Source organism: Apis florea, unplaced genomic scaffold, assembly GCF_048593485.1.
Source record: "Apis florea isolate Af1SG1 unplaced genomic scaffold, ASM4859348v1 contig_37_pilon, whole genome shotgun sequence".
In the NCBI taxonomy this organism is placed as follows: Eukaryota; Metazoa; Arthropoda; class Insecta; order Hymenoptera; family Apidae; genus Apis; species Apis florea.
The window spans coordinates 2,169,945-2,194,157 of NW_028256861.1; the positions used below are offsets into that span (position 1 = coordinate 2,169,945).

At 27.6% G+C, this 24,213-nt stretch overlaps 2 protein-coding genes across 11 annotated transcripts in view; both read left to right on the top strand.

Annotated features, from left to right (window-relative positions):
• The first annotated feature begins 205 nt into the window (after positions 1-205).
• On the top strand, positions 206-1,129 carry mRpL55 (mitochondrial ribosomal protein L55). Its single transcript, XM_003691140.4, has 2 exons — positions 206-344; positions 622-1,129. The coding sequence occupies exon 2, from the start codon at positions 623-625 to the stop codon at positions 941-943; it is 321 nt and encodes a 106-aa protein (XP_003691188.1). The 5' UTR covers positions 206-344; position 622; the 3' UTR covers positions 944-1,129.
• Positions 1,130-3,002: 1,873 nt separating this feature from the next.
• Positions 3,003-24,213, top strand: part of LOC100869538 (uncharacterized) — a 36,270-nt gene continuing 15,059 nt past the window's right edge. For 8 of the 10 annotated variants that reach the window (XM_086916154.1, XM_086916155.1, XM_086916158.1 and 5 more), the window contains exons 1-2: positions 3,003-4,576; positions 22,660-22,906. In XM_086916154.1, coding sequence (XP_086772280.1) covers positions 4,522-4,576; positions 22,660-22,906 — 302 coding nt within the window. In that variant the 5' untranslated portion in view covers positions 3,003-4,521. Of the gene's footprint in view, positions 4,577-9,694; positions 9,785-21,398; positions 21,462-22,659; positions 22,907-24,213 lie in introns of those variants that run through there. The other 2 variants (XM_086916160.1, XM_086916161.1) reach the window with 2 other exon arrangements.

Consider the following 24,213-nt stretch of genomic DNA (forward strand, 5'->3'; position numbering starts at 1 on the left):
AATACAATTTTATTCTTACCATTATGTGATGTATTCATCCATAAAAATTGTAAAGTCATCCAATTATATAACATAAAAGTTGCATCCACTTTGTTTAATCACTCATAAAATCAAATAAGTCACTTTTTTCAATAAAATTGTCCATTTCACGCACTTTGATTAAACACTCCATGAACTAATAAAACCGCCGAGTTTTTACAATTAAAATAAATATCGATATTTCGATATTCGATTTTATGATACGGAGCCATCTATTGGCCAGACACGTAAAATGACATGTTCAGGTTATGCATATAACAGAACGTATCGTACGAAGTTGTTGATATTGTTAATTCAAGAAAGAGGTAAGTCTAGTTTATTTTTAATTATGTAAATTTATAAAATATTATTATTAAATATTAGATAGAGAATGTAATATTAATGAATATTAATTTTGATTCAGAAATGGATTTTAATCTTAATGTTGAATATAACCTCTTTTTATAGTTCAATAATGTATATATTTGAATTATAAATTTTATTTTTTATATCAATTTCTTAATATCATAATTTTATCAATATTATAGTAATAGAATAAATATATATATTTAATAATTCTTTAAATGTATATTCATATTTCAGAATGAATATATTTTCAATTCTACAACCAATGCAGAAAGTATTATCACTTCATAGAAATCTTAATTGTTGGACAGCAGCAATAACAAAAAAACATAGAAAACTATATTTAAATAGTTTTCCAGTGTATCTTGTTTTACCAGATGGTAGTAGTATTAACATTGATTATGAAGAACCAAGAAAAATAATTATTCTTCCTCTTGATCTTAATACTCTTTCTGAAGAAGAACGTCAAATTAGATTGGAAAAACGTAAACCAATAGTTAAGTCAAAGTTAATTGAGGAATACGAAGATGATTTCGATGAAACTCAATTTTACAAATAATATATTGCATTATATCATTTAAAATATATAGAATAATGGTATATATAAAATAAATTATTCAAATTTTTAATGTTTTTTTCTAATTGTAAATAAATCTCAAACTATCAAAATAATCTTATTATAAATGAATATTATGTATATATTAAGTATTATTTAAAATAAAATGATAAATATATTTAAAATCAATTATGTATTATATTTTTACTTATTATAAATAATATGAAAAGAATATATATAAATATATATAATAAATAATTTCAATGAATTAAATATAGCAAAAATAATTTCCAAAATAACTTTATTTTATTTGATAATGTAATAATAATATAATCTATCAAATTTTTATAATATTGATTTAATATATCCCACACATATAAAAACTATCATAAATATGATACATATAATTATCGATAGAACAATGAAAATAAACTATTATAGTCTTTTTTACATTCAAGTACATTCTCAATCAAATAAATGTTTTTCTTGCACATATTTTTTATTAAAACAATAAAAAAAATTAAATGCATCAAAAAAATTATCCTATGCATTCATTATTCTTAAAAAGAAAACTTCAAATTAATTCATGTGAGATTATTGCATTGATTATCAGTTTTGTTTGTTTTTTTATCTTTACTAAATATTGTTATGAAGTGCTTAGTAAATTTTCTCTACTTATTGTGTCTGAATGCATGCGTCTACTTCTGCTATTATGTTAATTATAAGTCGTTATAAAAAAAAGATCATAAATGGACCTTTTAATAATATGAAAATAAAAATAAAATTTATAAATGTCATATCTCATTATTTAAAATAAAAATAAAAAAACAGAAATTACTAAGATTATTAAATATTTATCATATTTTCTTAAAAATTAATTTTTGCATTAATTTTGTTTTGAATGAGTTTGTTTTTAATGAAACAAGGATACTATAAATATAAAAAAAAAAAATAAATAAATCTTTTACAACTTTGATACAAAAATTCGAGTAAATATAAATAAAAATAAAAAAAAATTTTTGGAAAATATAATGGAAGTGATAAAAGGAAAAGACAATTTAGCGCCTATTGCATTAATCAATCTCAATTAACGAGTATTTGCCAAATTGAGTCACTATTTATCATGGGAAATTCATTTTTATTTTTTATAAGATGATATAATATTTAGTAATGCGCAGTTCGTATGTCATTGTGCGGATGCTTTCGATACTAGTGAAACTCCTCTATTGCGACAACCTAAGAAATTTAGCAGTCTTTGTTAGGCAACGATATACGGTAACCATAAGGTGTTAGAACGCATTAAGAATTAAATAACAACGGTTCGCTGCACACCTAATGATTTCACGCGACAGGAAAACAATATAATTATTTCTAAAAATAGTTCGAACAATGATATATATATATATATATATATCTTTTATATCATAAAAATTTTACAATTTTTGCAATACTTTAAATTATAATATATAAATATTAGAAAATACAAAATTTTTGATGTAATATAAACAATTGTTTAAATACTTAAAAATAAATAAAAAAAAAATAGAAATTTTATAAAAATTTTATAATCCATTTAATAAATAATATTTTAAATTATTTGAAATGTTAGAAATGATTTTTTATTATTAAAAAAAGTTATTTTTTATTCTTTATTAGACAATTTTTTTACTTTTTTTTTATTTGATACTAGAATTATCAAATATGAACTTCATATTTTTTATTTTATAATTATTGAAAAGATATAGATTTTCTTAAAATGTTTTATTTTATTGAAATAGAAATAATTATTAAAATAATTATATAATTTATCTATTTTCATTAGTTTAATTCTAATCATATAAAAAATATTTAATATTATAAAGCTATATTTTTAGTATTAATTATTGTTTTTTTATCAATTTCATAGTTTATTTCATTCATGCAAAGATAATCTTTTTTTTAAATAAAATTAAATTAAATAATAACAAAAATAATATAAATGATTATTTATGTTATTTTTTTTAATTTGATTAAATCTTTTCAATAATTATAAATATTCTAATAAATTTAAAATGCATTTTCTTTCAATCTTATAAATTAATTCAAATTCGATTCGAATTAATTATCTGAATTAACTATTTATTTTTAACAGTACATCATTTTTTGAAATATACCAAAACGAAAGTTTCTCTTTTGTCTTGATATATAATCTTTTTCAAAAGTTTTCCATTTTCTAATATTCCATTATTCTATTAATAGAACAAAATATTTTATTTTAAAACTAACCATATAAAAATGACATAACATACTTGAAAAACAAAATCTATCTAAGTTTCGTGGACATCCCAAAACAAATAATAAAAAAGTTCTTCGAATGTTCGTTGAAATGATCAATTACGGAAAGCAAAGTTGTCATCGATGTCATCTTGATTAGAATGCGATAGAGGAAATGGTTGAACCATCGGTAGACATGGCGAATAAACACCGTTCGTTTATAGCAAGTAAAGAACCACAGTAACATTATGGTGGGAGTCAGTTCTGTTATAGTAGGCCACGAGGTAGCAGCTCTGGTGTTCCTGCAGGTGTAGACTACCGATTGCACGAACTCTCTCTTAGTTTCTGCTGGCGCTTCAAGCCTCTCGTTTTAACGAACTGCGCCTCTCCGCGAAAACTCGAGATCGCTTCGAAAGCGATTTGGACAATGAAAACGTGAAATTCGTGCAGTATCGCGCGATATATCGATAATCGAAAGAGCCACTCGATATCCAAACAATCAATAATTTTATCGATTTCCATGCATCAGTCGTGTTCATCGAAAGATTAGCCGGTTACATATTTGGTTATATTTATTAATTTTGCTTTTTAAATAGTGAACTATTAATATGGAACGACATCATACTTATCGAGTGTTCATTGATCGATAATGCAATTTTGTTAAGTGTTTGATTTATAGGCGATCGATAAACCATCGAGACAATATTTTTAAACGGAATCACAGAATGTATGCATCACAGTTGTGTGCTTGATGATTGTTGATCGCCTGAGCGTTTAAAAAAACGTCGAGCCTTTAGAAGGAGAAAGCAGAAGAACAGTTCAGCAGCTGAAAAAAATACCACCTTTCCTTGACAGTCATTGTTCACCGAATTCAAGAATTTTTTATTCTTTATATTACGAATAATTTTTCACGAAAAGAAATTTGTTTTCAAATTAAATACAATTGCAATACAAAGTGGTGGAAAATTATAATGAAATGAAAATCAAATTGTAAAAGACGAGATAGAATATTTTTTTAGTAATTAAGATAAGAAAATTGATAGAAAGAAACGTAAAAGTATATTGATCGAGTGAATCACGAAAGCTTCGATCGATCGTTTATTTTTTTTCATTCGTACTTCAAACTTTTAACAGTTTCGCCATTGTTTTTAATAATTTTTCGTTGGATATTGAAGCTGTCGAGAGTATGAAAGAACACTGATCTTTACGAGTTTCGAAGTTTTTTGACGCTGAAATACGTGTTTTCCTTGGATTTTTCAATTGGTACGTGGACGATGGATTTTTGAAAGAAAAAAATCGAGCGTTTCCTGCTGATCCACAAACGTGAGATGTTTAGCAAACTCTTATTGAGTTTTTGGATACTCAGATGCATCAGCCTTTATGGTATGTTTCTTAATTATTTTTAATACTTTTCAACTATAATTAATTGAATATAAAAAAAAAATAATTTTTACATCAGATTTAATTCTTTAATATTTAAAACTGTGTGAAACACGTAAATATTTACTTATATAATATCGATAAATTATATTAAAATAAATTATTTATCATTCATCGCTGTGGATTCAAAAATTATCTAATTTATATTCAAACATGTATAATAGTTATAAAAAATTATATTATAACATTTAAATATTAATTAAACATTAATTAGATTCAAGAATTGATTAAAAAATTTATTGTGCTATTTAAATAAATAATAATTAAATATTAATATTGTTATTATTAGTACTATTTTTATACGATTAAATTAAGATTTAATATTATTAGAAAAAAAATTTCACAAAAAGATGCTTCATTTGAAAATAAAGATATGTACAAATATTTTTTGTATTAGTTTATGAAAAATATTTGTATTACATTATTCAGAAATATTTTAAGTCATCAACGTTACAACATTTTCAAAGTAATATTTTATTTTTTAAATAAAATAAAATTTTATCAGTGCTTTCATATGATAAGTTTTTTTCTTTTATTCTTTTATTTTCTTTTATTTAATTTTCTATCAGATTTTAATTTTTTTTTTTTTTTTTTTTTTTTTAGAATAATTTTAATTAGAAAGAAGTAAACATACACATATGTCAATAGCTATAAAAATATTACTAATATTTAAAATTTATCGTAGAAATTAGGTAAACACTTAATGTTTGAATGACTTACTTTTATTATTAACCATTTTTATATTCTCTCAACGTACGAATTTGTAAATTCCGTTGTATGAACCGTTAACGAATCGGGGACAATTATTTAATCATGTAATAGGACGCTGAGGTCACCAATGGTGATGTCTTAAATTTTAAGCATGTTTCTTAACAGGCGTCTGATCATTAACACCACTTTTCACTTGCTTCGTTGAGCGAGATCCAATAAAAACTTTTATCCAATTCGAATTACATTTGTAATTCGCATCGTCAATTTATACAAATAAAAATATCTCTTTTAACATTTTAATAAAATAAAATAAAATTTATTTTTGAAATTATTCTTTATTGTTTGTGAAAAAAATCTCTATAAAATTTATCTAATAGCTCTTCTATAATAATTAAAAAAAGTAAAAAAAAAACAATAAATTGCAAATCTATTATTTTGCAAATCTTCATGCACTTGTCAAAGAAAAATTCCTATCGATTATATTTACAATCACTTAATCACAGTTGATCGTAATTAAAAAAAATCGAAATGAAAAGAATCGCAATATTCTCGATTCACGATAATCGATTTCAATCGATTTCGGTCGATCGCATGAAAATGGTGATCAGAGATAAAAATTAACAGGTAGGAATTTCACGGGCGGATCGCGTCACGATGCGGTTATTTCAGAGTCAGTGAAAGCGACTCTTGTCACGGCACTGATATTATATGCACGCATCGTGCAAGTTTCGTTCGAGTTGTCTGAAAAAAAGTCGCGCCACAAAATTCGCGATTAAATTTCCCCGTGTTTCGACTATTTACGAGCATTCACCGCGTCAAATACGCGAAAGTGGTCTTCCATTTTTCGATGAAATCGTGAAATTTTTTTTTTTTTAAATTTCTACCATGGAAGAAGATTTCTCTTTCATTAACTCTTTATTGATTGATGATCGATTTTCCAACAGGATTGGGCATTATAAAAATAAAAATTCTTATTTAAATAATTATTTAAATGATCCAAATGAGAATAAATATAAAAATTTGAGAATATAAAAATGTTTATCTGCGTGAAGAAATTTCTATTTTCTAAAATCATTTTTCTTTTATTTGCATATAATAATGCAAATGTATTTTCATGGTTTTTCACTTATTCACTTCCTGATTTGAAATAAATTAATCTGTTACTTCTCGTATTGGAAGCTTTATTATTTCTTATTATTTTTTATTATTATTCGAAATAATAAAATTACTAGACACTAATTATTACAATATAATGGTTTTCTTCACATAACATGATTCTCAATTTGTACTAATTCTTTTATAACATGGTAATTTTTCAACATGAATATACAATATTGAATTAAATTTACAGAATTAATTAAAACTGTAATTTCTTTTTTTTAATACGATAAATAAAATTTATTTTAAAACGTTATTTTTTAAAATGACTTTTTTTGTGGACTTTACTTTAATTATTTTTACTTAAAATAAAAAATGTCCAATCCTTTCTAATATATTCTAATATACTACTTATTTATTCTAGCGTGTCTTACATATATAAATTTTTAAGATGAAATGTTGTTAATCTATTATAAATTTTGCGCAAAATTAACATCAATATAATTTTATTATTACAACAAGCTTAATGGATTAAAGAAAAAGGAACGAATATTTTGTGTAATTAGCATGTTAAACTTCTTATTGTTAGTTTAATAATACTTAATACTCGACAATTGTAATATAACTTTAATTATAGTAATGAAAATAATCTATCATATTTATGTACATATTTAACGTAAGAACACGTGATATGCATATATGCGCATAAATAGCATGTCCGTGATCATAAAATAATCTTGTTACTTCTCTTTTATTTAAAGCAAATATTTAATTCTAGTCTAAATCCTCTGATTTTTTTAAATGAACAACCTGAAAATAAAATAAAAAAATCTGAAATAACTTTATAACAAATAAAAAATAATTAAATAATGAAGAAATTTTTTTAATAAATAAACTAAGATAAATATAATAATTATAACCAATGAAATAAGCATAATTTTCTTTTTTTTTTAATATCATAAAATATCATAAAATCGTAGATTACAGTTATTTCATTACAAATATAATATAAACTTCAAATTCTTTTTTTTTTTTTTTTTTAAATATAAAATTTCTTAACTTATATCCATTTACAATTAATTATCATTATGAATATATATCGAAAGCAAGGAAGAAATTTCATAAGGAAAATCTCACGCCCTCGCGAGACCTCTTTCGTTTTATCGCTTTCTTTTATAATTAATTCGGTTTGTTTTCACGCAGAATCCACTCTACATATCAAAACAATGAAAATGATCCGAGCGAATTTTAATTCGCAAACGCTTTCTTTTTCGGTAACAACCTACTTTCAAAGCGGGGTCTCGATACGTGTATTTCGGGCACAAAATAGTCAGGACAATTGTCTTCGTTCATACTCGATTCTCGACGACTCACGCCACTTCAAATTGTGTTCCTAGGCCTATTGTAAATTTAATTTCTCTAATGCAACCGTCGCGTCGTTTCCTCTTGACTTGACGAGAATCAGGTTTGTCAACTGACTCATGCCGGATCTGACCTTTTTCTCGAATTTTGCGATTAAATGCTTTCTTTGTATGTATTTAATTTCTCTTCGTGAAATCTTAGAATTCATTTCTCACTTAAAAATGATGATTATAATAATTGTCAAGCAATTTGAAAGATATTTGAAATTCGAAGGTTTTCTTTGTCTTTATTTTGTTTGTTCTTTAAATTCTTTAAATTTATATAAGATACGCAAAGTTTTCTAATTTTACTTAAAAGTTAAAAAATATATTTAATCTCTTAATATTTAATCCGTCATATACATTGACGAAACGTAAACAATTTTTTAATAATTTGAAATTTTGTTACGAGATTAAAAGATAATTAGTTTAGAATTTTTCGAATTCAAAATGGAATATTGAAATATCGATTTCAGATTAGCGATAAAATTAAAAAGAAATCAATATAAAAAAAAATAATTACAAATATAATTTTTCTTCGAGAAGAAAGATCATATATGTTAAAATGATGATCTGGGGTGGGTTCATAAATCATCGAATTTCGTGATCCAGTCTCCTATTGATGATGTCAAAATGATTCAACAGTAGGTCATCAGGATATGGGAACATCTTGTATGATTTAAAAATTTTCCAAGATAGAAAATTGAGTATATTACACAAATTGGATTTAACGATTAATAAATTTCACATTTCAGAAAGTTAATAAACAGATTTAACATTTTGTAATCTTATTTTTATATACTGAAGATTGTTATTAAAAATTTCATTCATTAATTAACTTATGAAATCATTATTTGAAAATGATTAGAATAGTACAAAATAATTGTTATATTACAAAGATTTTTACATAATCTTATTGTTGTTCTGACAATCTCAATTAAAATTCAGACAATTAGGTATCATTAAAATCTTCTTCATATAAGTGAAGATTTTATATAAACAGAATTCCATTTTATAGAAAAAATATATTAAAAATGTTTTTTTTACAATTTTCAATTTATTACATCAAAAGATCACAAAAACAAAATATTTCATTACAATTATAATTCTAGCTCATAATTCTATATTTTCTTAATTCTAGCTAGAAATAGAAAGAAATATTAATATTTTTGAAATTTCATTTTAAAATTTACTTTTCAATTTCTTAAAAAAAATTACAAATTATTTTATTTTATTTTATTACTCTTAAAATTAGAAAACACTTTTATGCAATATTCTGAATAGCAAGTTAACTGCTATTCTAATTTTTAAAACATTATAGAAAAAATACATTAAAAATACAATTCTTTTACAATTTTCAATTTATTAAATATTACATAAAAAAAAATCACAGAAATATTTCATTACAATTATAATTCTAGCTTATAATTCTATATTTTCTAGCTAAAAATAAAAGAAAAATAATGATAAAAGAAATATTAATATTTCTGAAATTTCATTTCAAAATTTACTTTTCAATTTCTTAAAAAAAAAAAAAAAAAAATTACAAATTATTTTATTTTATTACTCTTAAAATTAGAAAACACTTTTATGCAATATTCGGAATAACAAATAGCAAGTTAACTGCTTGGCCATCGAGGTGCAAAGTAATTTTGAAATACCGTTCCACAATCAGCATAAATGACAAACCGTTTCCTCCTTCCGTTGTTGCGCGTCGGCTGCATAATTGCACGTTCCATTCTGTCGGTGATTTCGGTGTCATCGCAGTCAACGGGGCGGAAATACCAGAAATGTTGCAACACAGATACACAGGAAGTGAAGAAAGGGGGAAAAGGAAAGGCCTAAGAATGGCTCGATTCTTGATTACATGGTGAAGGAGGACGGAACGTGAGAGAAGTCGTTGATGAATTCACGCGAGACGGAACAATCATCGACTACCGCGGTAATTTTATTCCTCGTCTAACCTCTTCTTCCGAGATCAATGGTAGATCTATCATTCATCGCGTAATGAGATCAAAATTACGTCAGTTAAGCGGTTGAAACGTCGAGTAAAAACGTTTCTAGAAAATAAAGGGAATTCTTTTTTTGCGGTTTTGTAACGGATTTTACTTGAGAGGCGAGAAGAATAGACGAGGTTTTTTTTTTGAATAAATGAATGGAAATTAGTTGTATGAAGAAGTAGTATTTATAATATGTGGAAAGAGACAAAAATGAATATCATGTATTTTATAAAATATTAATTTTTTTTTAATATTGATATATTTTTCATTATTGCAATAAAAAATCAAAATTTAGGTATTGAAAAATTAGATTTGGATAAAAACAATAATCAATTATCTAATCGTTGAATAAGTATTTATTTAAAATAGTTATATAAATTAAATATGTATTCTGAGATGGTATCTAAAAATGATTTATTTTTTATAAATTTCTCCTATTATATATAATAAATATTCATATTTGATTCAAATTGTAATTTTTAGTTTTTTATAATAAATTTAGTTCTTTTTGATTGATTATCTGAAAAATTTGTTGTTCAATTAGATAATCGACGTTCTACTTTCATTCGTATTTACAACATAGTTTGTTTTTTTCAATTTCCAATACATGGAATATAAAAAAGCAAAATTTTTTAATAAAATTTCTCCAAGAAGTAGTATTTACTATAATTTAAATATTAAAAAGAAATAATATCAACAAATAATATGTAATTTATGGAAATATTTAGCTTTCTAATACATATTTTATCTTATTTCAAATTCTCTCTATCTCTAATTCATTATAATATCATATCTGTCGTGCGCAAATTTTTCTTACAAATAGTAATTTTATTTTGTGAAATAATGACCAAGGTCTGTAGGCAATGCATATTCATTTTTTTTTTTTTCGAACATCAAATAATTTCGTAAGTTTACACAAAAGAAAAACCACTTCTTCTGAATATGGTCATTCATTTATAAAAAAAAAAGAATATTTTATTTTCAATATTTTAATTTTATACAATATTATCATGTCGTTTTGCAAGATATATTTTTATATTTGAGAGTTCTTGAGAATCTAGAGATCAAAATAGATTTAAAAATTGATTGAGACTATTTATTAAATTAGAAGCAATTTAAGTTTGCATTAGATGAAGCGAAACGTAGATGTATGTACAGTATTACAATATATCTACAGTATAACAAAAGATTATATTATTAATTTTTATTTATTTTGATTTTTAGATCTTTCAAAAATTCTTTGCCGTAAATATATAACATGCTATACATCAAATAATATATAATAATAATATTAATATAATAATAAAATTGAAATATTTTTCTTTAAAATCGTTTTATATAAATATAAATTCAAAAAGAGGAGCAATTTTCTTAACATGATAATGGATTGTGAACTCGTGACTGTGCCATGATCATTGCGTGACTTATAAGATAGTGTTGATTGAATTCTGACAGGAAAAAGACGGAAGTAATCTCAAGCTACATGTCAATTGTTGTGTAATTTAATTTATATCTCATTTCAAACGTTTCCTTTAATTATTTCGTCTTCTTTAAATACATATGTGATGTCTCATGTTATCAAAATTCAATCAATCATTATTCTATAACAATTACGATTCGATCATTGCAATGAAATTTATAAGTTATGAGAAAACAATTGGATATCATTTTTCGATCCAAGTTAATATATTTTTGCACGATAAATTGAAAACGAATATTGATACAAATACTTACAAGATGTAGATTCAAATATATTCCATTGATTTTTTAATGAATTTAGTTGAAGAATTGAAGGTTAGAAAATATTAGGTTAGAATATTGTGAAATTTTATTATTCAATTTCAACAAGTTGTACAATTTTATAATTTGATTTAAATTTCTTAAAGATTCTAAAAGATTTTTTTTCTGTATTTCTATTCTTATACTTATTATCGTTACATTAAAATCATTTATAAAACAAAATTTTTCGTTGCATAAAAAGTGAAATTCTTTTCTCCAAATCTTATGTGCAAATAAAGTAAAATAAAATAAAACAAATACTTCTCTTATTTATTGAAGTATGAAATTCCTTTTTTATAAATAATTTTAATTAATACACGCAAAAACATAGAAATAGACACATAACCTATATTTCTACTCAATACTATCGTTCAAAGTATCCAGTAAAAGCTCTAGTTCCAACGCGTGTAGGTAGATGTCGAGAATTTCTATCGAGTCGAAGTTAGCAGATACTTTCTCCGACGAGCGTCGTTCATTTCCTTTTTCCACTCTCCTCATGAATCCTTGCGATTAACCGATAGCGTGAAGTAAGCGGTCAATTGGCCTGATCTTCGATCATTTATCTCGATTTAGTATTGGAAAGATTTTTAAGATTGTTTCTCGAAAGTGTCTCGAAATAATCGATTCCTCGAGGAAGTGCGATATTCGTTATTACCGTTGAGTGAAGATAGAGAGAAAAGAAAAAAAAAAAAATATTTTTAAAATAAGTAGTATACTTTCACTAATCGTGAATCACTTTCAAGTAAATATCTCGGATGTTTTTGACCGGACAAAGTTTCGAATGTTATTTCGAGAAGACACCTAAGTGTTAAAGAGAGAAGTTACTCTCGAAAGCGTAATACTTAAACCGCACCCTCTTCCAATTATCGTGTACCGCATCTGTTGAAAATTTAATTTTCACATCTTTTATTACTTCCACCAACTTTCTCTCTATTTATTACCATTTCATTTTCCGTCACTGGACCTTGACTATTGAACGTATATATATATATATATATATATTTATATCTTGATCAATTATTTATTAAACTATATTTATTATAGTTTATAGTTATATTTTATATGACAAATTTATTTAACTTTCTTCTTTCTTAAATCTTTTAAAAAATTTCATTTTTTCGATAATTTTAATACAACGTAAAAAAATATGCTATCCGAAAGTTTAATATCGATGTAACAAATATTAATAATAATTTTATTTATTTTGAGTAATAATAAAAACTGTTAAATAAATTGAATTATTTTAGATAAAAAATAAATTATTATATAACTGAGATGATATTAAAGTGTACATTATTAGATTCTTTATACTATAAAATAAATTTGTGATTGTAAAATTTAATCAATATTAAACTCGAATTACCGAAATAGGAAATGGAAAACGCGATGAACATTCGAAGTAAGGTGAGCGTATAAATTGCGAAAGAACGTGCAGCCATTGTTGACTTTCCGTTCTCGTCTTCCTCTTTAAGCAGCCTTCCGGTTAGAAATTTATCGCTGCTCACTGCTTGACCAGTGAGAGCTGTTCACGATCTTCCGACTTCTTCTTGCGGTTGTGATCGTTCTAATTTATAACCGCGTTGTTACAAATACTTCTGGTTTTCTTATTCATATTAGTTAATCTCGAATATCAGATTAACCTTGAATTTTTAATTCTACATATATATCTTAAATTATTCTAATCGTGATTGGCTATTTTAAATTTATATTCTACAATTTCGATTTTCCTTCGTTTTTTTTTTTTTTTTTTTTTTTTTTTTTTTTTTTTTTAATTAACCATATTACGAGAAAAATTGAAAAATTAGAAAAACTATCAAGATGAAATTGATTTTCTTTCTCAAATATTATAATTCGATTCGATAAACAAGAATAATTGTCTAAAGACATAATTTGAAATAGAACATTATCAAGCAGCATAGTTGAAATTGATCTCGATCAAAGTATGTTTCAAGTATCGTCTTTCCACTCGTCTTCTCCTATTTTTTAATTTTCTATTTGAGTCTCGACCGTGTCTCTTCAACGGAAAATGTCGAATGCGGGACACCGTTACTCTCTTATTCTCAGTTGGCACCGATAATCTGGTGTCCCTATATCCGTGACCTTAAAACTGAATTCTTGACCTGGTGTCCGGCATCCAGCGTGAAAAACCGTTACGAAACGTCTTGTCTTAAAATCGATCTTTAAATGCCCTTATATCGAACGTTGTATACAAAGATAATCTGTTTATTATCCTTTAATTTTTACAAATTAGCTATCTTTAATAATCACAACAAAGTTATGTCATAGAATTCTGTTTCTAAGAAAAGTTATTAGGTTAGGTTAGGTTGGAATAACCAAATTCTTAATAAAACTAAGGTTATTTTCGTACTAAAAAGTTAAAATCACCACGATTACTCGTATTGATCGATTGTTAATAACAATTTTAATTTAAACAAAAAATTTTAAACTCGTTTTTTTTTTTTTTTTAATGGTTTCGTGAAATCATCACCATTTCATTTGCGACCTATAATAGAAATCTGTCGATAAGAAGAAATTTTAGTCCAAGTGTGTCAGAACCGGAAGACCTGGGATATACGTGGAGGAGTTTGAAAAGAAAGTGATCGAGACGAATCTTGAAAACGACGCCTGTCATTTCTTTTTTTCTTTTTTACTGATTATTCGAAAGAGAAAAAGAGTGTTTCTCTGGGCAAACTTCCCTGGTTGTTTTGCATCTAAAATGATCCACGCTGAAAGTGGACGGCGGCGATAGCGATCGATGAAAGTTGCCAATTCCTCACAGCTACGCCTTTCTCGTTTCACCGTTCACGAGAATATAATAAATCTAGTCTCAAGGTCTTTCTATCTGTTCCTGCCTCTCATTAACCAGTAACCAGATCTCGGTGAATTAATACGACGTGGTAGAAGCGTATCAGCGTGGAGAAATATCGTTTGCCAAGCTCTTTTTAACATTAAGACAGGAATTGCTAGGAATTTTTTGATTTGAATTTCGCAACCATTTTTAGAACGATTTATCCCAATCTTTGGAGGTTAGGTCGGCAAAATGACTACAATGAACTTATACAATCTGAAAATTGTCCATCTTGAATCCCTCGAATTTGGGCCGTGAAAAGTGAGTGTGGGTCTGAAAAGAGCAGAATTACGAACGAGACATACCGGTCCTTGGATAAGAGGACGCGAGTTATGCGAGAGGTTCGATAACCTCGACTCGGCCGACCACCTGATTTTTAAGATCAACCTGAATAACGCACCGGTCCGATCAGGGATACTCCAAGCCCCTTTTCGAGAACCAGTATGCTGGACATCATCACGGCCACAGCTGCGACCCAAATGCGAACGAGCTGTTGCAAGAAACCGTGTTTCTCCCTCGTGCCATTGTTCTCCTCGCTTGTTTATCCCCGGGAAATTCCTCGAATTCGAATTTGTGTGACGTTGGGTAATCGTTCTTCTTCTTGTTTTTCAAAGATCGGTTTTGTTCTAATCCGATTGTGTTCGAAATCTTCCGAGAAGAAATTATTTTACACGGAAATAGTTTATCTTACTTTCGATTAGTGTCATCTTTAATTCGTATTAATATCCTTTTTTCTTTTGAATTCTCATGAACGTAGAGCAGAGAGTTCAAGTTCGTCAAAGGAAAGATGCGAAATGGTTGAAATCTTTTTCCTCCGATATTGTCAACGATCTCTCCATCCTTGTTACTACATGTCCAATCTTGAAAATTGGCATTAAATTACCATTCCTCTTCTCCATTGAAAATATACGTCTCTCGGCTGAGGATTAAGCTTCGTGCTAATAATGGGTTGACATCGTTCGAGTTACATCCGGAGTTCTTGTTAAGAAACTGCATAAAACATCGCCGTTGCACTAATGGAAGCGCGTGTTTCTGAAGGAATCCCGTTGCGGGTTTTAAATAAACGTCTCTGTACCGTTAAATCTCCGAGCTGATTGCATCCTCGTTTCACGCATGCATTTAAATGTACGATCCTTTCCACTCTGACAAGTTCGTTCGTAAAATTAAATTTCGAAACTTGGACAATATAATAATGTGACTGAAAAAAATTCTAAATTTAATTATTCCAATTTGACGAATTTGAAAAGTTAAAAGTTAAAAATTCAATCAAGTTTTTCACTCGTTAATTTTTTTTTTTTTTTTTTTCGTGTCTCCTCTGAATAAAACGTTAAAGTTAAGAATCGAAGCTTTATTCGACATTCCTCTTGAGTAAAAATCGACGATCGTCGATAAGTTGAATTATTGATTCGAAGGATTGCAACATTGTGAACGTAACCGTAAATGCACGTGGAGGTGTTCCTATACGGTGATTGAAGGTGAGGCAATTTTCCAAACCGATTTCGAAAGCTTCGATCGTGCTCGATTCCCAAGGAATCCATCCATTGTGGATCGATTACGTATGCGATCGGTGTCGATTTCGATCGATCGTGTAAAAAAGTTGAAGAAAGCTGAAGAAAGTCCGAAAGAGGAAAAATTACGTAAGAAGAAGATATGTAATAAAAAAAATCGAGAAGAGAGGTTTTCACGAAAGGAAATCGTGGAAGATTAAAGGAAACAACATTTTTTTTTTCTTTTTTCTTTTTTTCTATAAATCGAAAGCAGTTTACAGCTTCGTCATTCACGTAAAATCTATTAATCCTGGTTTTCAGATTACTCGTGATGGATTGCTAGAAAATCTTTTCTTTCCAGCGATATATCGGGAAAAATGTTTTCTACGACAATTTGGACTTTCGTAACGAGTGGATAATTTTTCCACGAAATAAAAGAGGAACGAGTTTTTACTCGGTTTTAGCCATTTTCAGGTCGATATTCCGCTGCTTCCATTTCGCAACAACGGACAGACGTTTCCTGTGAATTACGTAAACATCGTTGCCGATGTATCAATGGTAATTTTTTTTAAGGAAGTCTGTCAGAAAGTGGGGCTCTGAGTGCGATAGAGATGCATTTTCTCCGGCGTTTTCCATTTCATTAAATGAGATTAGGTTAGTAATTTAATCGTTTCCAGTCTGTCTCGCGGAATACAACGACTTTAATGGGTGTGCAATCGATGGATTTTGCTCCATAAATGACGTGATGCGAGAAATATAGAAGCCTGCTTCTGTAAAGCAGACTGTAAACGAATAAATATTCAATAACAATAATAATAATAAACGATTGGGAACAAAACTATTGACCCAATTTATTTCTTTAGCCTTGAACAAAATTTTGGAAACTATTCTATGTACAATTAAGTAAATATTGAATGAATTTTATTAATAATGGTGATTAAATAATATTCCGAGAAAGAGAAAGTTATTGTAAAATTGGTTACAAAAGAATGATATGAAAATAACATGTTACTTTCCTATTTTTAATACTTAATTTTAATTATAAGTTTCAATTACTTTTATATTAAGAAATATATGTGTGTTCCTTTTATCAAAATAATTCGAATATCTAAGAAATAATCAAAGAAACGTACAAATAGATAAATAAAAGGATAATGGAGTTAATAGTCGTGTGGCGCTAGTGTCGCCAGTATTAAAGGCTCAATAAAATTGCGAAGTTTCACATATTTCAATTTTATTTTAATATAATTTTCTTTGATAATAGCTTTTAAGGATGTAAACTTCTTTACAACTTCTTTTCATTTCATTATAGACAAATTATTTGAAAAGGAAATTTTCAAAAATTCAACAACGAAGAAAATGCTTCGCCACTTTTACTATACTCTTTTCTATACTCGAAAAAGAAATTCGACGAAACGTTTCAATCGTTGTTTCTCAGCCGAAACATTGTTTCGCTAGAGCTGTCACGATGATGTAATTCCCAGAAGGAAGAATTTCTCGATTTCGATGACGAAATCATCAAAGAGCCGAGAAATTTTGATTCGAGGCGTCATTGAGGATGCGTAAAACGATCGGATGCAAGGTGTTGGCTGTTCATTTCTATTCAGCCACCTTGACATAACCTTCACGCTGGATTGGATATTAGATAATCATTCTTATTAGAAAGTCATTCATGTTTAATTCTATTTTTTTTAATTCATCCTCTTTCTTTTATTATTTTATTTTAATGCAAATTCTGCTGGGACAACAATTTGCTGGGAAAAATTATTTTCGAAAAACGCATTAATTGAAAACGAACGAATTCTTGAATTCTCTGGTAAAATTAAAAATTTCACTTCAATCGTAAATTTTAATCCACCGATTTACAAACTACGTCAACAATACGAAATTAAATAATATTGATTTTAAATTTCCATTTTTTCCCCAATTATTAAAAATGCACAAACGTTCGTGTATCATAAATAATCACGATATAACTTTCAAGTCCAAAGTCGAAAACAGTGTATGGCAAACTTGATCTTCTCACATCTTAATAAAAACAAGCCTCGATCGATACTTTTATATATCAATTTTTTTTTTTTTTTTTTTACTTCAATTCAATCCGAACAATGTTATGATGCACGTTGTACTAACACACGTTTCATCAAATCACAATGTGTCGCAAACGAGGTGGCCGGGATCGAGCAGGCAGCTCGAACGCTCTTGATTTCCCTTTTCCTATCCCTCGCTCGAGACTGCGGTATTTTTTGCACGGCCGCTCGTTCCACGGGCAAAAACTCGAGCAACTCGAGCCGCTCTCCGGTCTAGGTGACCATTAACGACCGATTCCTCTTGGCTTTCTTTTTCCGAATTTCTCCCCAGCCCAGACTGGTCTGGTCGGTTCATCCGTGGCGGTTGCCTATCGCAGGCGCCCCGCCTCCGCCTCGATCTCTAACGAGATAATCGACCGGCCGAATAAAAAGAGTTTCTCTTTCTTATCTTCTGACCCACCGCCTCTGATACCGGGCAACTTTCTTCGCCCGATTTTCTTTCTTTTACTTTTGTTCACTCCACCTTTGTTCACCTTTCAAGCATATATGCGAACAATTATTGCTCGTCGATTTGAACGTATATAATGTTTTTTATTGTACGTTTATTATCGTTGTCGGTTTTGGTTTCAGAGATATTTCGGGGAATAATTTTTGTCGAAACCGTTTCGTTGCGCTTATGGCGGAGGTGGTTGTAACGATTAAACACATTTCTCTAGGTAAATAAAAATTAATGAATTATAGGTTAGGTTTGGTTAGTTTATTCCATTTTATTCATTCATCGCGGCATGAATTATTTCAGTCGTTTAATGACAAAAAAGAAAAATTAGTAGTTTAGAGGTTAGGTTATTATTATTTTTAATTCGAATAAAAACTGTATCGTAATTAAAAGTGACGTGATTAATGTTCTTAGCTTTTATTATTATACTATACGTGTATGTATTTGTCAATATTCATAATGTATTCTCATTCATAAATTACTCGTAAAACGTCTGTTGTAAGAAGCAGACAGGAATTTGCTATATAAGTTATAAATCAAGGAATAACGACTGGGCAAGAAGAGGTATCGGAATTAATAAAAATTTCACTTTTAAACGTTTAAGCATAAATCCTTCAATATTTTAAACGATCATATCGAACTAATCATGAATTTACAATTCTTTGAGCTGTCAAGATTGCTTCGATCCATTGATAATTTCACGATTTCTCATCATCTTTTCACGATGAGCCATCTTTTGGCACAAAATTCAATTCAAATTGAAACAGAGATCAAGGAATGGACGGCTTTTTTTTTTTTTTTTTTTTAGCTTTAGTGAAAAGTGGAACATTTGTATGACGACCAAATATGGCATTAGAGGATTATCTCATCGAGATGTTCCAATTATATTCCAGAGATGGCGCGTCGTTTCATTGTTCCGTGTATTTTATGGGTTCCCAAGACGTCGAGGAACCGTTGCCCAAGAACTCGTTTCTCGAGATGGTTATTCTTCCAGATATAAACGCTTGATCCCTTGCCTCGTTTTTTTTTTTTTTACACACGAATCTAGGTCGTAAGTTCAGGAGACAGTCGCAATCCTGATTGGCGACTCCTCGACCTGTAATCCTCGAGTGATAGGTGAGCCTGAATTAATTCTAAGATGAGGTTAACACGTTCCGCGTACGAAGTACATTTTGTACTTTCATATTTGGAATCATTTGAAATTTTTTTCTATTTATTACGAATAAAAATTTTTATCTCTTTTTAACTTTTTAATAATTATGATAACAATATTTGCAACATTGTAAATGTTGCAACTTGTATATTTCATCAGCAAAAGTGTACAGGTTATGATTTTTATTATGACATACGTAGATATTCATTTTTAAAAAAAAATTATAAATCGATATAGGAAACTACAAGCACGCACTTAATTAATTAATCTTTTAGAGAATACCGATATAAAGTATCGATAAATTAAAAAAAAAAGAAAAAGAATCTAACTTTCAAAATCGTGAGAATTGTTAAAATATTACATTCTTCGTAAAAAATTACCTTGCATATAATTCTTAATTGCGAAAATTGTAGGAAATCAACTTGCAAACACGCGTTTATTCCAAAGACAGTAATCTTTGATCTTCGATGCAAATTTGATTCCAGCAAGCAAAAGGATAAAAATCTTCGATATCCGTTTGATCTTGGTATTAAATGTCTAATTGCACTTTTTGCACGTATTGCAAGAGATTGGTCGATAAATCTTCCGCGATTTTCTAATGTTCGTGGGCCGACAGGTTGAGAGATCGATTTATCAATCCACCTAGACCTAGACTTTCCCTTCTCACGAATATTGGAGACTGCTCGATGGACAAGTTTCGTGCTTCTTCGAACCAAATCTTCGATTCAGTTGTATAATAAAAACAAAAGTGAAATTACTTTGAAAATAATGTGATAAAATCTCGTCTGATTTTTCGTGAAATTTGAGTTGAAGAGAAGAAATGTGGGCCAAATGAATAAATAGTTGGGATTTAATTTGGATGTTTGGTTAGATTAGGTTATGTTAGATTATAGAAGATAAGATAGATTAAATTATTCGGGCAAATGTGAATTTGAGAGAAAGAGAAGAAGTGAATGTGAATTAATTTAAAAATTTGGTAGTTTGTTTTATTATTCTGAATTGATAGAAATGGTGTATTAATATTTCGTTAAAAACTTGTATACGTCATCTCGATTTATTTTTAATACCAATCTTAGATAAATAAATAACTTTCTTATTACTAAATTTTTAATTGGATTTTATCATGCAAATATGTATTTTTAACCTTTAGAGAATCACGATTAGAAAGTTATTTTGATGGTTTTATATAATATTGTTCATCTTTCTCTATCTGTTAAAGTTCATAGATCATTGATTTCCAATCATTGGAAATTTTCAAAGTTCGTAATTATAATTTTTATGTTTAAAATTTTTTGCAAATAAGATCTTTAAAACTTGGAATGAAAAGCCATTTTTCTTGAATTACATTCGTATTAAACATGTCTTATATAATACGCGAAATTAATTAATTTTCGACACAATAATTTATAAATAAATTCAACCACTTTAAATAAAAATCCTGATTACCGAATATGAAAAAATGAGAAATTTTAAACACATCCATAGAAGAAAAAAATACCATATTTACTCTGTAAATTAATTTTGAATTTTGAATTGCTAATTTATCAATATTAATTTATCAATATAATCACTTATTCAAATGAATAATGTTTACTTCGTGCAAAGTAATTAGTGATATAAATTATTTGACGTGCTATCATATTTCACAAAGTAAAAATGTTGTACAAAATATTTACATAATATCTTCAGTTAAATATTTGATTTATGATTCACGATCCATTATCATCCAACTTTTGTTGCTCGATTCGAGCAGGAATCGACCCACTTTGAAACGTTAAATTTCTGGTTCGTGAATCTCGATCGACACCGTGAGAAATAGGAAACAGGTTTGTCCAAGAAAAATAAAAGAAAAATCATTGATTCGCGTTCCAGGAGATTGTTATTCAGGCGTCATGCTAATAACAGTGCAACGAGCCAAAGAAACCGTTACGAAGCTTTGCACGAATCTATCAATCCTGCGATGCATGCAACCACGTCTCGAGCAATTGTTCGGAACGATCGGTTTTTGTTAGCTCGATCGAGCAACGAACGAAGATAAAGTTGGAAGATAAACTGGTTCAGATGTGCATGCTCCTTCGAATTCGATTTGAATTACTGGTTCTCTCTGAATCGAGTTTATTTATTAACAAGAGCAATATCAAGAGATACGATACTCGTTACTTTTTACGCCATGTGCATTTTTGGGTATTTGTTATCAAGTTAAATTTTGCATGAAGATTAAATTAAATTATTAAACGAAGAGAACTTCATTTCGTTTCATTTAACGCAAACTTCACACGCACGTAAAAGTAAATGGATATATATATATATATATATACGGTATAAATGTCGGTCAAAGCTTTTATTAAATTATAAGCAATTTATGTTAATTTTTATCTCTGGAATTGATTCTCCAAAGAGTTGTTCCGTATTATATGTTTTTTGATTTGGTTAATTAAAAAAAAAAAAAAAAAAACTCGAAACGAAGTAAATACTCGAGAAAATTGTTAAATATGTATACATAATTGGAGATTTTATATAATTAACAGTTTTTATTATTAGAAAAAGGTTAAATTGTGTAGGAGAGGAAATAATAATTCTGAAATTACATAAAAAGTGTTTGCACAATTTAAGTTTATTTTTGAAAATTTCTAAAATGCGAATTATTACATGTTAATTCTAGCTGAAAGGAATGATAATCCAGATTAAACGTAATCCCTTTCACGATTACAACATATTGTTAAAAAAAAAAGAAATTATAAATGAAATATTGGCACATTGACGCAATGTTGGGGGCCTTAATGGATTAGAAATATTTTGTTTGAAAATTTTCACAATGCGATATCTAGACTTTCGTTAACATATATTATATCATTTCTTGTTAATAATTGTTCTAATAATTATTCACTTGCACTATAAATCGACAAAAGCAAATACATAATTAAAATACACTATACTAATAAATAAATAAATAATTTCGTGACATTAAAAAGTTATTCGAAAGTCAAGTTAATCGAATAAAATAATCGAAACGATCTTTTGCAGGAGATCCGGCGGTTGCACAAGAATGGCCGACACCTCTCGACGAGTCCGCGGACGAGAAAAACGATGCCGAAATATTTCGAGCGGTCGTCGAATCAATGAGACAGTGGACTTTGCACAAGAAATTGCATCACAGGACCAGGAGAGAGGTATCGAAAGTCTGCTACGAAGATGTTGGCTGTTTCGAGGACACGGGGCCCTTCAGTTATCTGGAAATGTTACCCTCTCCGCCCAAAGATGTCGGCACTAGGTACATGGCAATGAAAAAAGTACAATTTGATTGATACGTATGAAATAACTGAACTGAATGAGATTTGAAAATTTTCGTTTACTTTTATCAATGATTTTCAACTCGTACATCTATAGAAATTTATCTAAAAAATTTTATGAAAATTTGAGAAAAATAATAAATAATTATCTTGTAATACATATATATATGTTCTTTATTTTCTAATACATATATATATGTATTGTTTTAGAGTTCATGATAATTGAATTGGATTATTGAATAGTAGTGAAAGGTTGTTTATCATTTATCTTTATAATTCCATAACTTGTTAAAATTGAAAACTGCATGAGATTGCAAATATTTTATGAATACCATTTACTTTCATTTCATTCCACTACTACTTTTATTTTATCAACTCACATTATTAAATTTATAATTGTACTATTTTATTATTGTGTAACTACATAAGAATTAAAGAAAAAGATTAAAAGTTAGTTTTTACTTTTTGATCTCACAAAGATTCTTCCATTTTTCTTAAATAGCATGATAAATGATATAGTATTTATACATTTATACAACACAACATTTATACAATTTATACATTAATGTATATTCCTGATATATTTTTGAAGGATTCTAAAATAAATACAAAAGTTGATATACTAGTTTTCTTCTATAAATATAGTTATAAGCAGTTTGAAGTTTAGTGTTAGATAAAGAGACAGAAATGCAAACTTCAATTACTTGTAACTTAATAAATAAATCTCAATCAAAATTTTTGTATACCAATTTCTGTATATGTTTTGATCTCTGAATTAGTCTATGCATGTATGTGGCAAAGATACATTAGAAATATTACACAATTAAGAAATATTCAATCAAAATGTTTTTCATCAAAACACGCATTTTTTTACCATTCTCTTTTTTCCTTTGTGAGAATATGCTTTGATCAAATTAATCTTCATGTAAATATTTATTAATGAATTATACTTATATGACTACATACTATTTATAAACCAGTTACTAATGATTTTAATATAGCTTTCCTTTTTAAGTTTTTTTCTTTTTTTAAATTCAAATTTGCTTGTTAGAATTAATACACGATAAAACACGATGTTAAAACTTAATGTCCTGATTACCTTTGACAGCACTTTTACTTAAGATGCCATATTATAAAGAAAAGTACAATTAATAGAGGATCAGCAAATCGTTAATTTTATTGTATAGCTAATATTTGAAAATACTATGATAGCTAATACTCACGGTAGATTTCGCAGAATATTTTTATTTATTTATTTGTACCATAATCAAAGAATGTTATATAAAAA

Coding starts and splice junctions, on each gene's coding strand:
- mRpL55 (XM_003691140.4), top strand. CDS start 623: ATGAATATATTTTCAATTCTACAACCAATGCAGAAAGTATTATCACTT.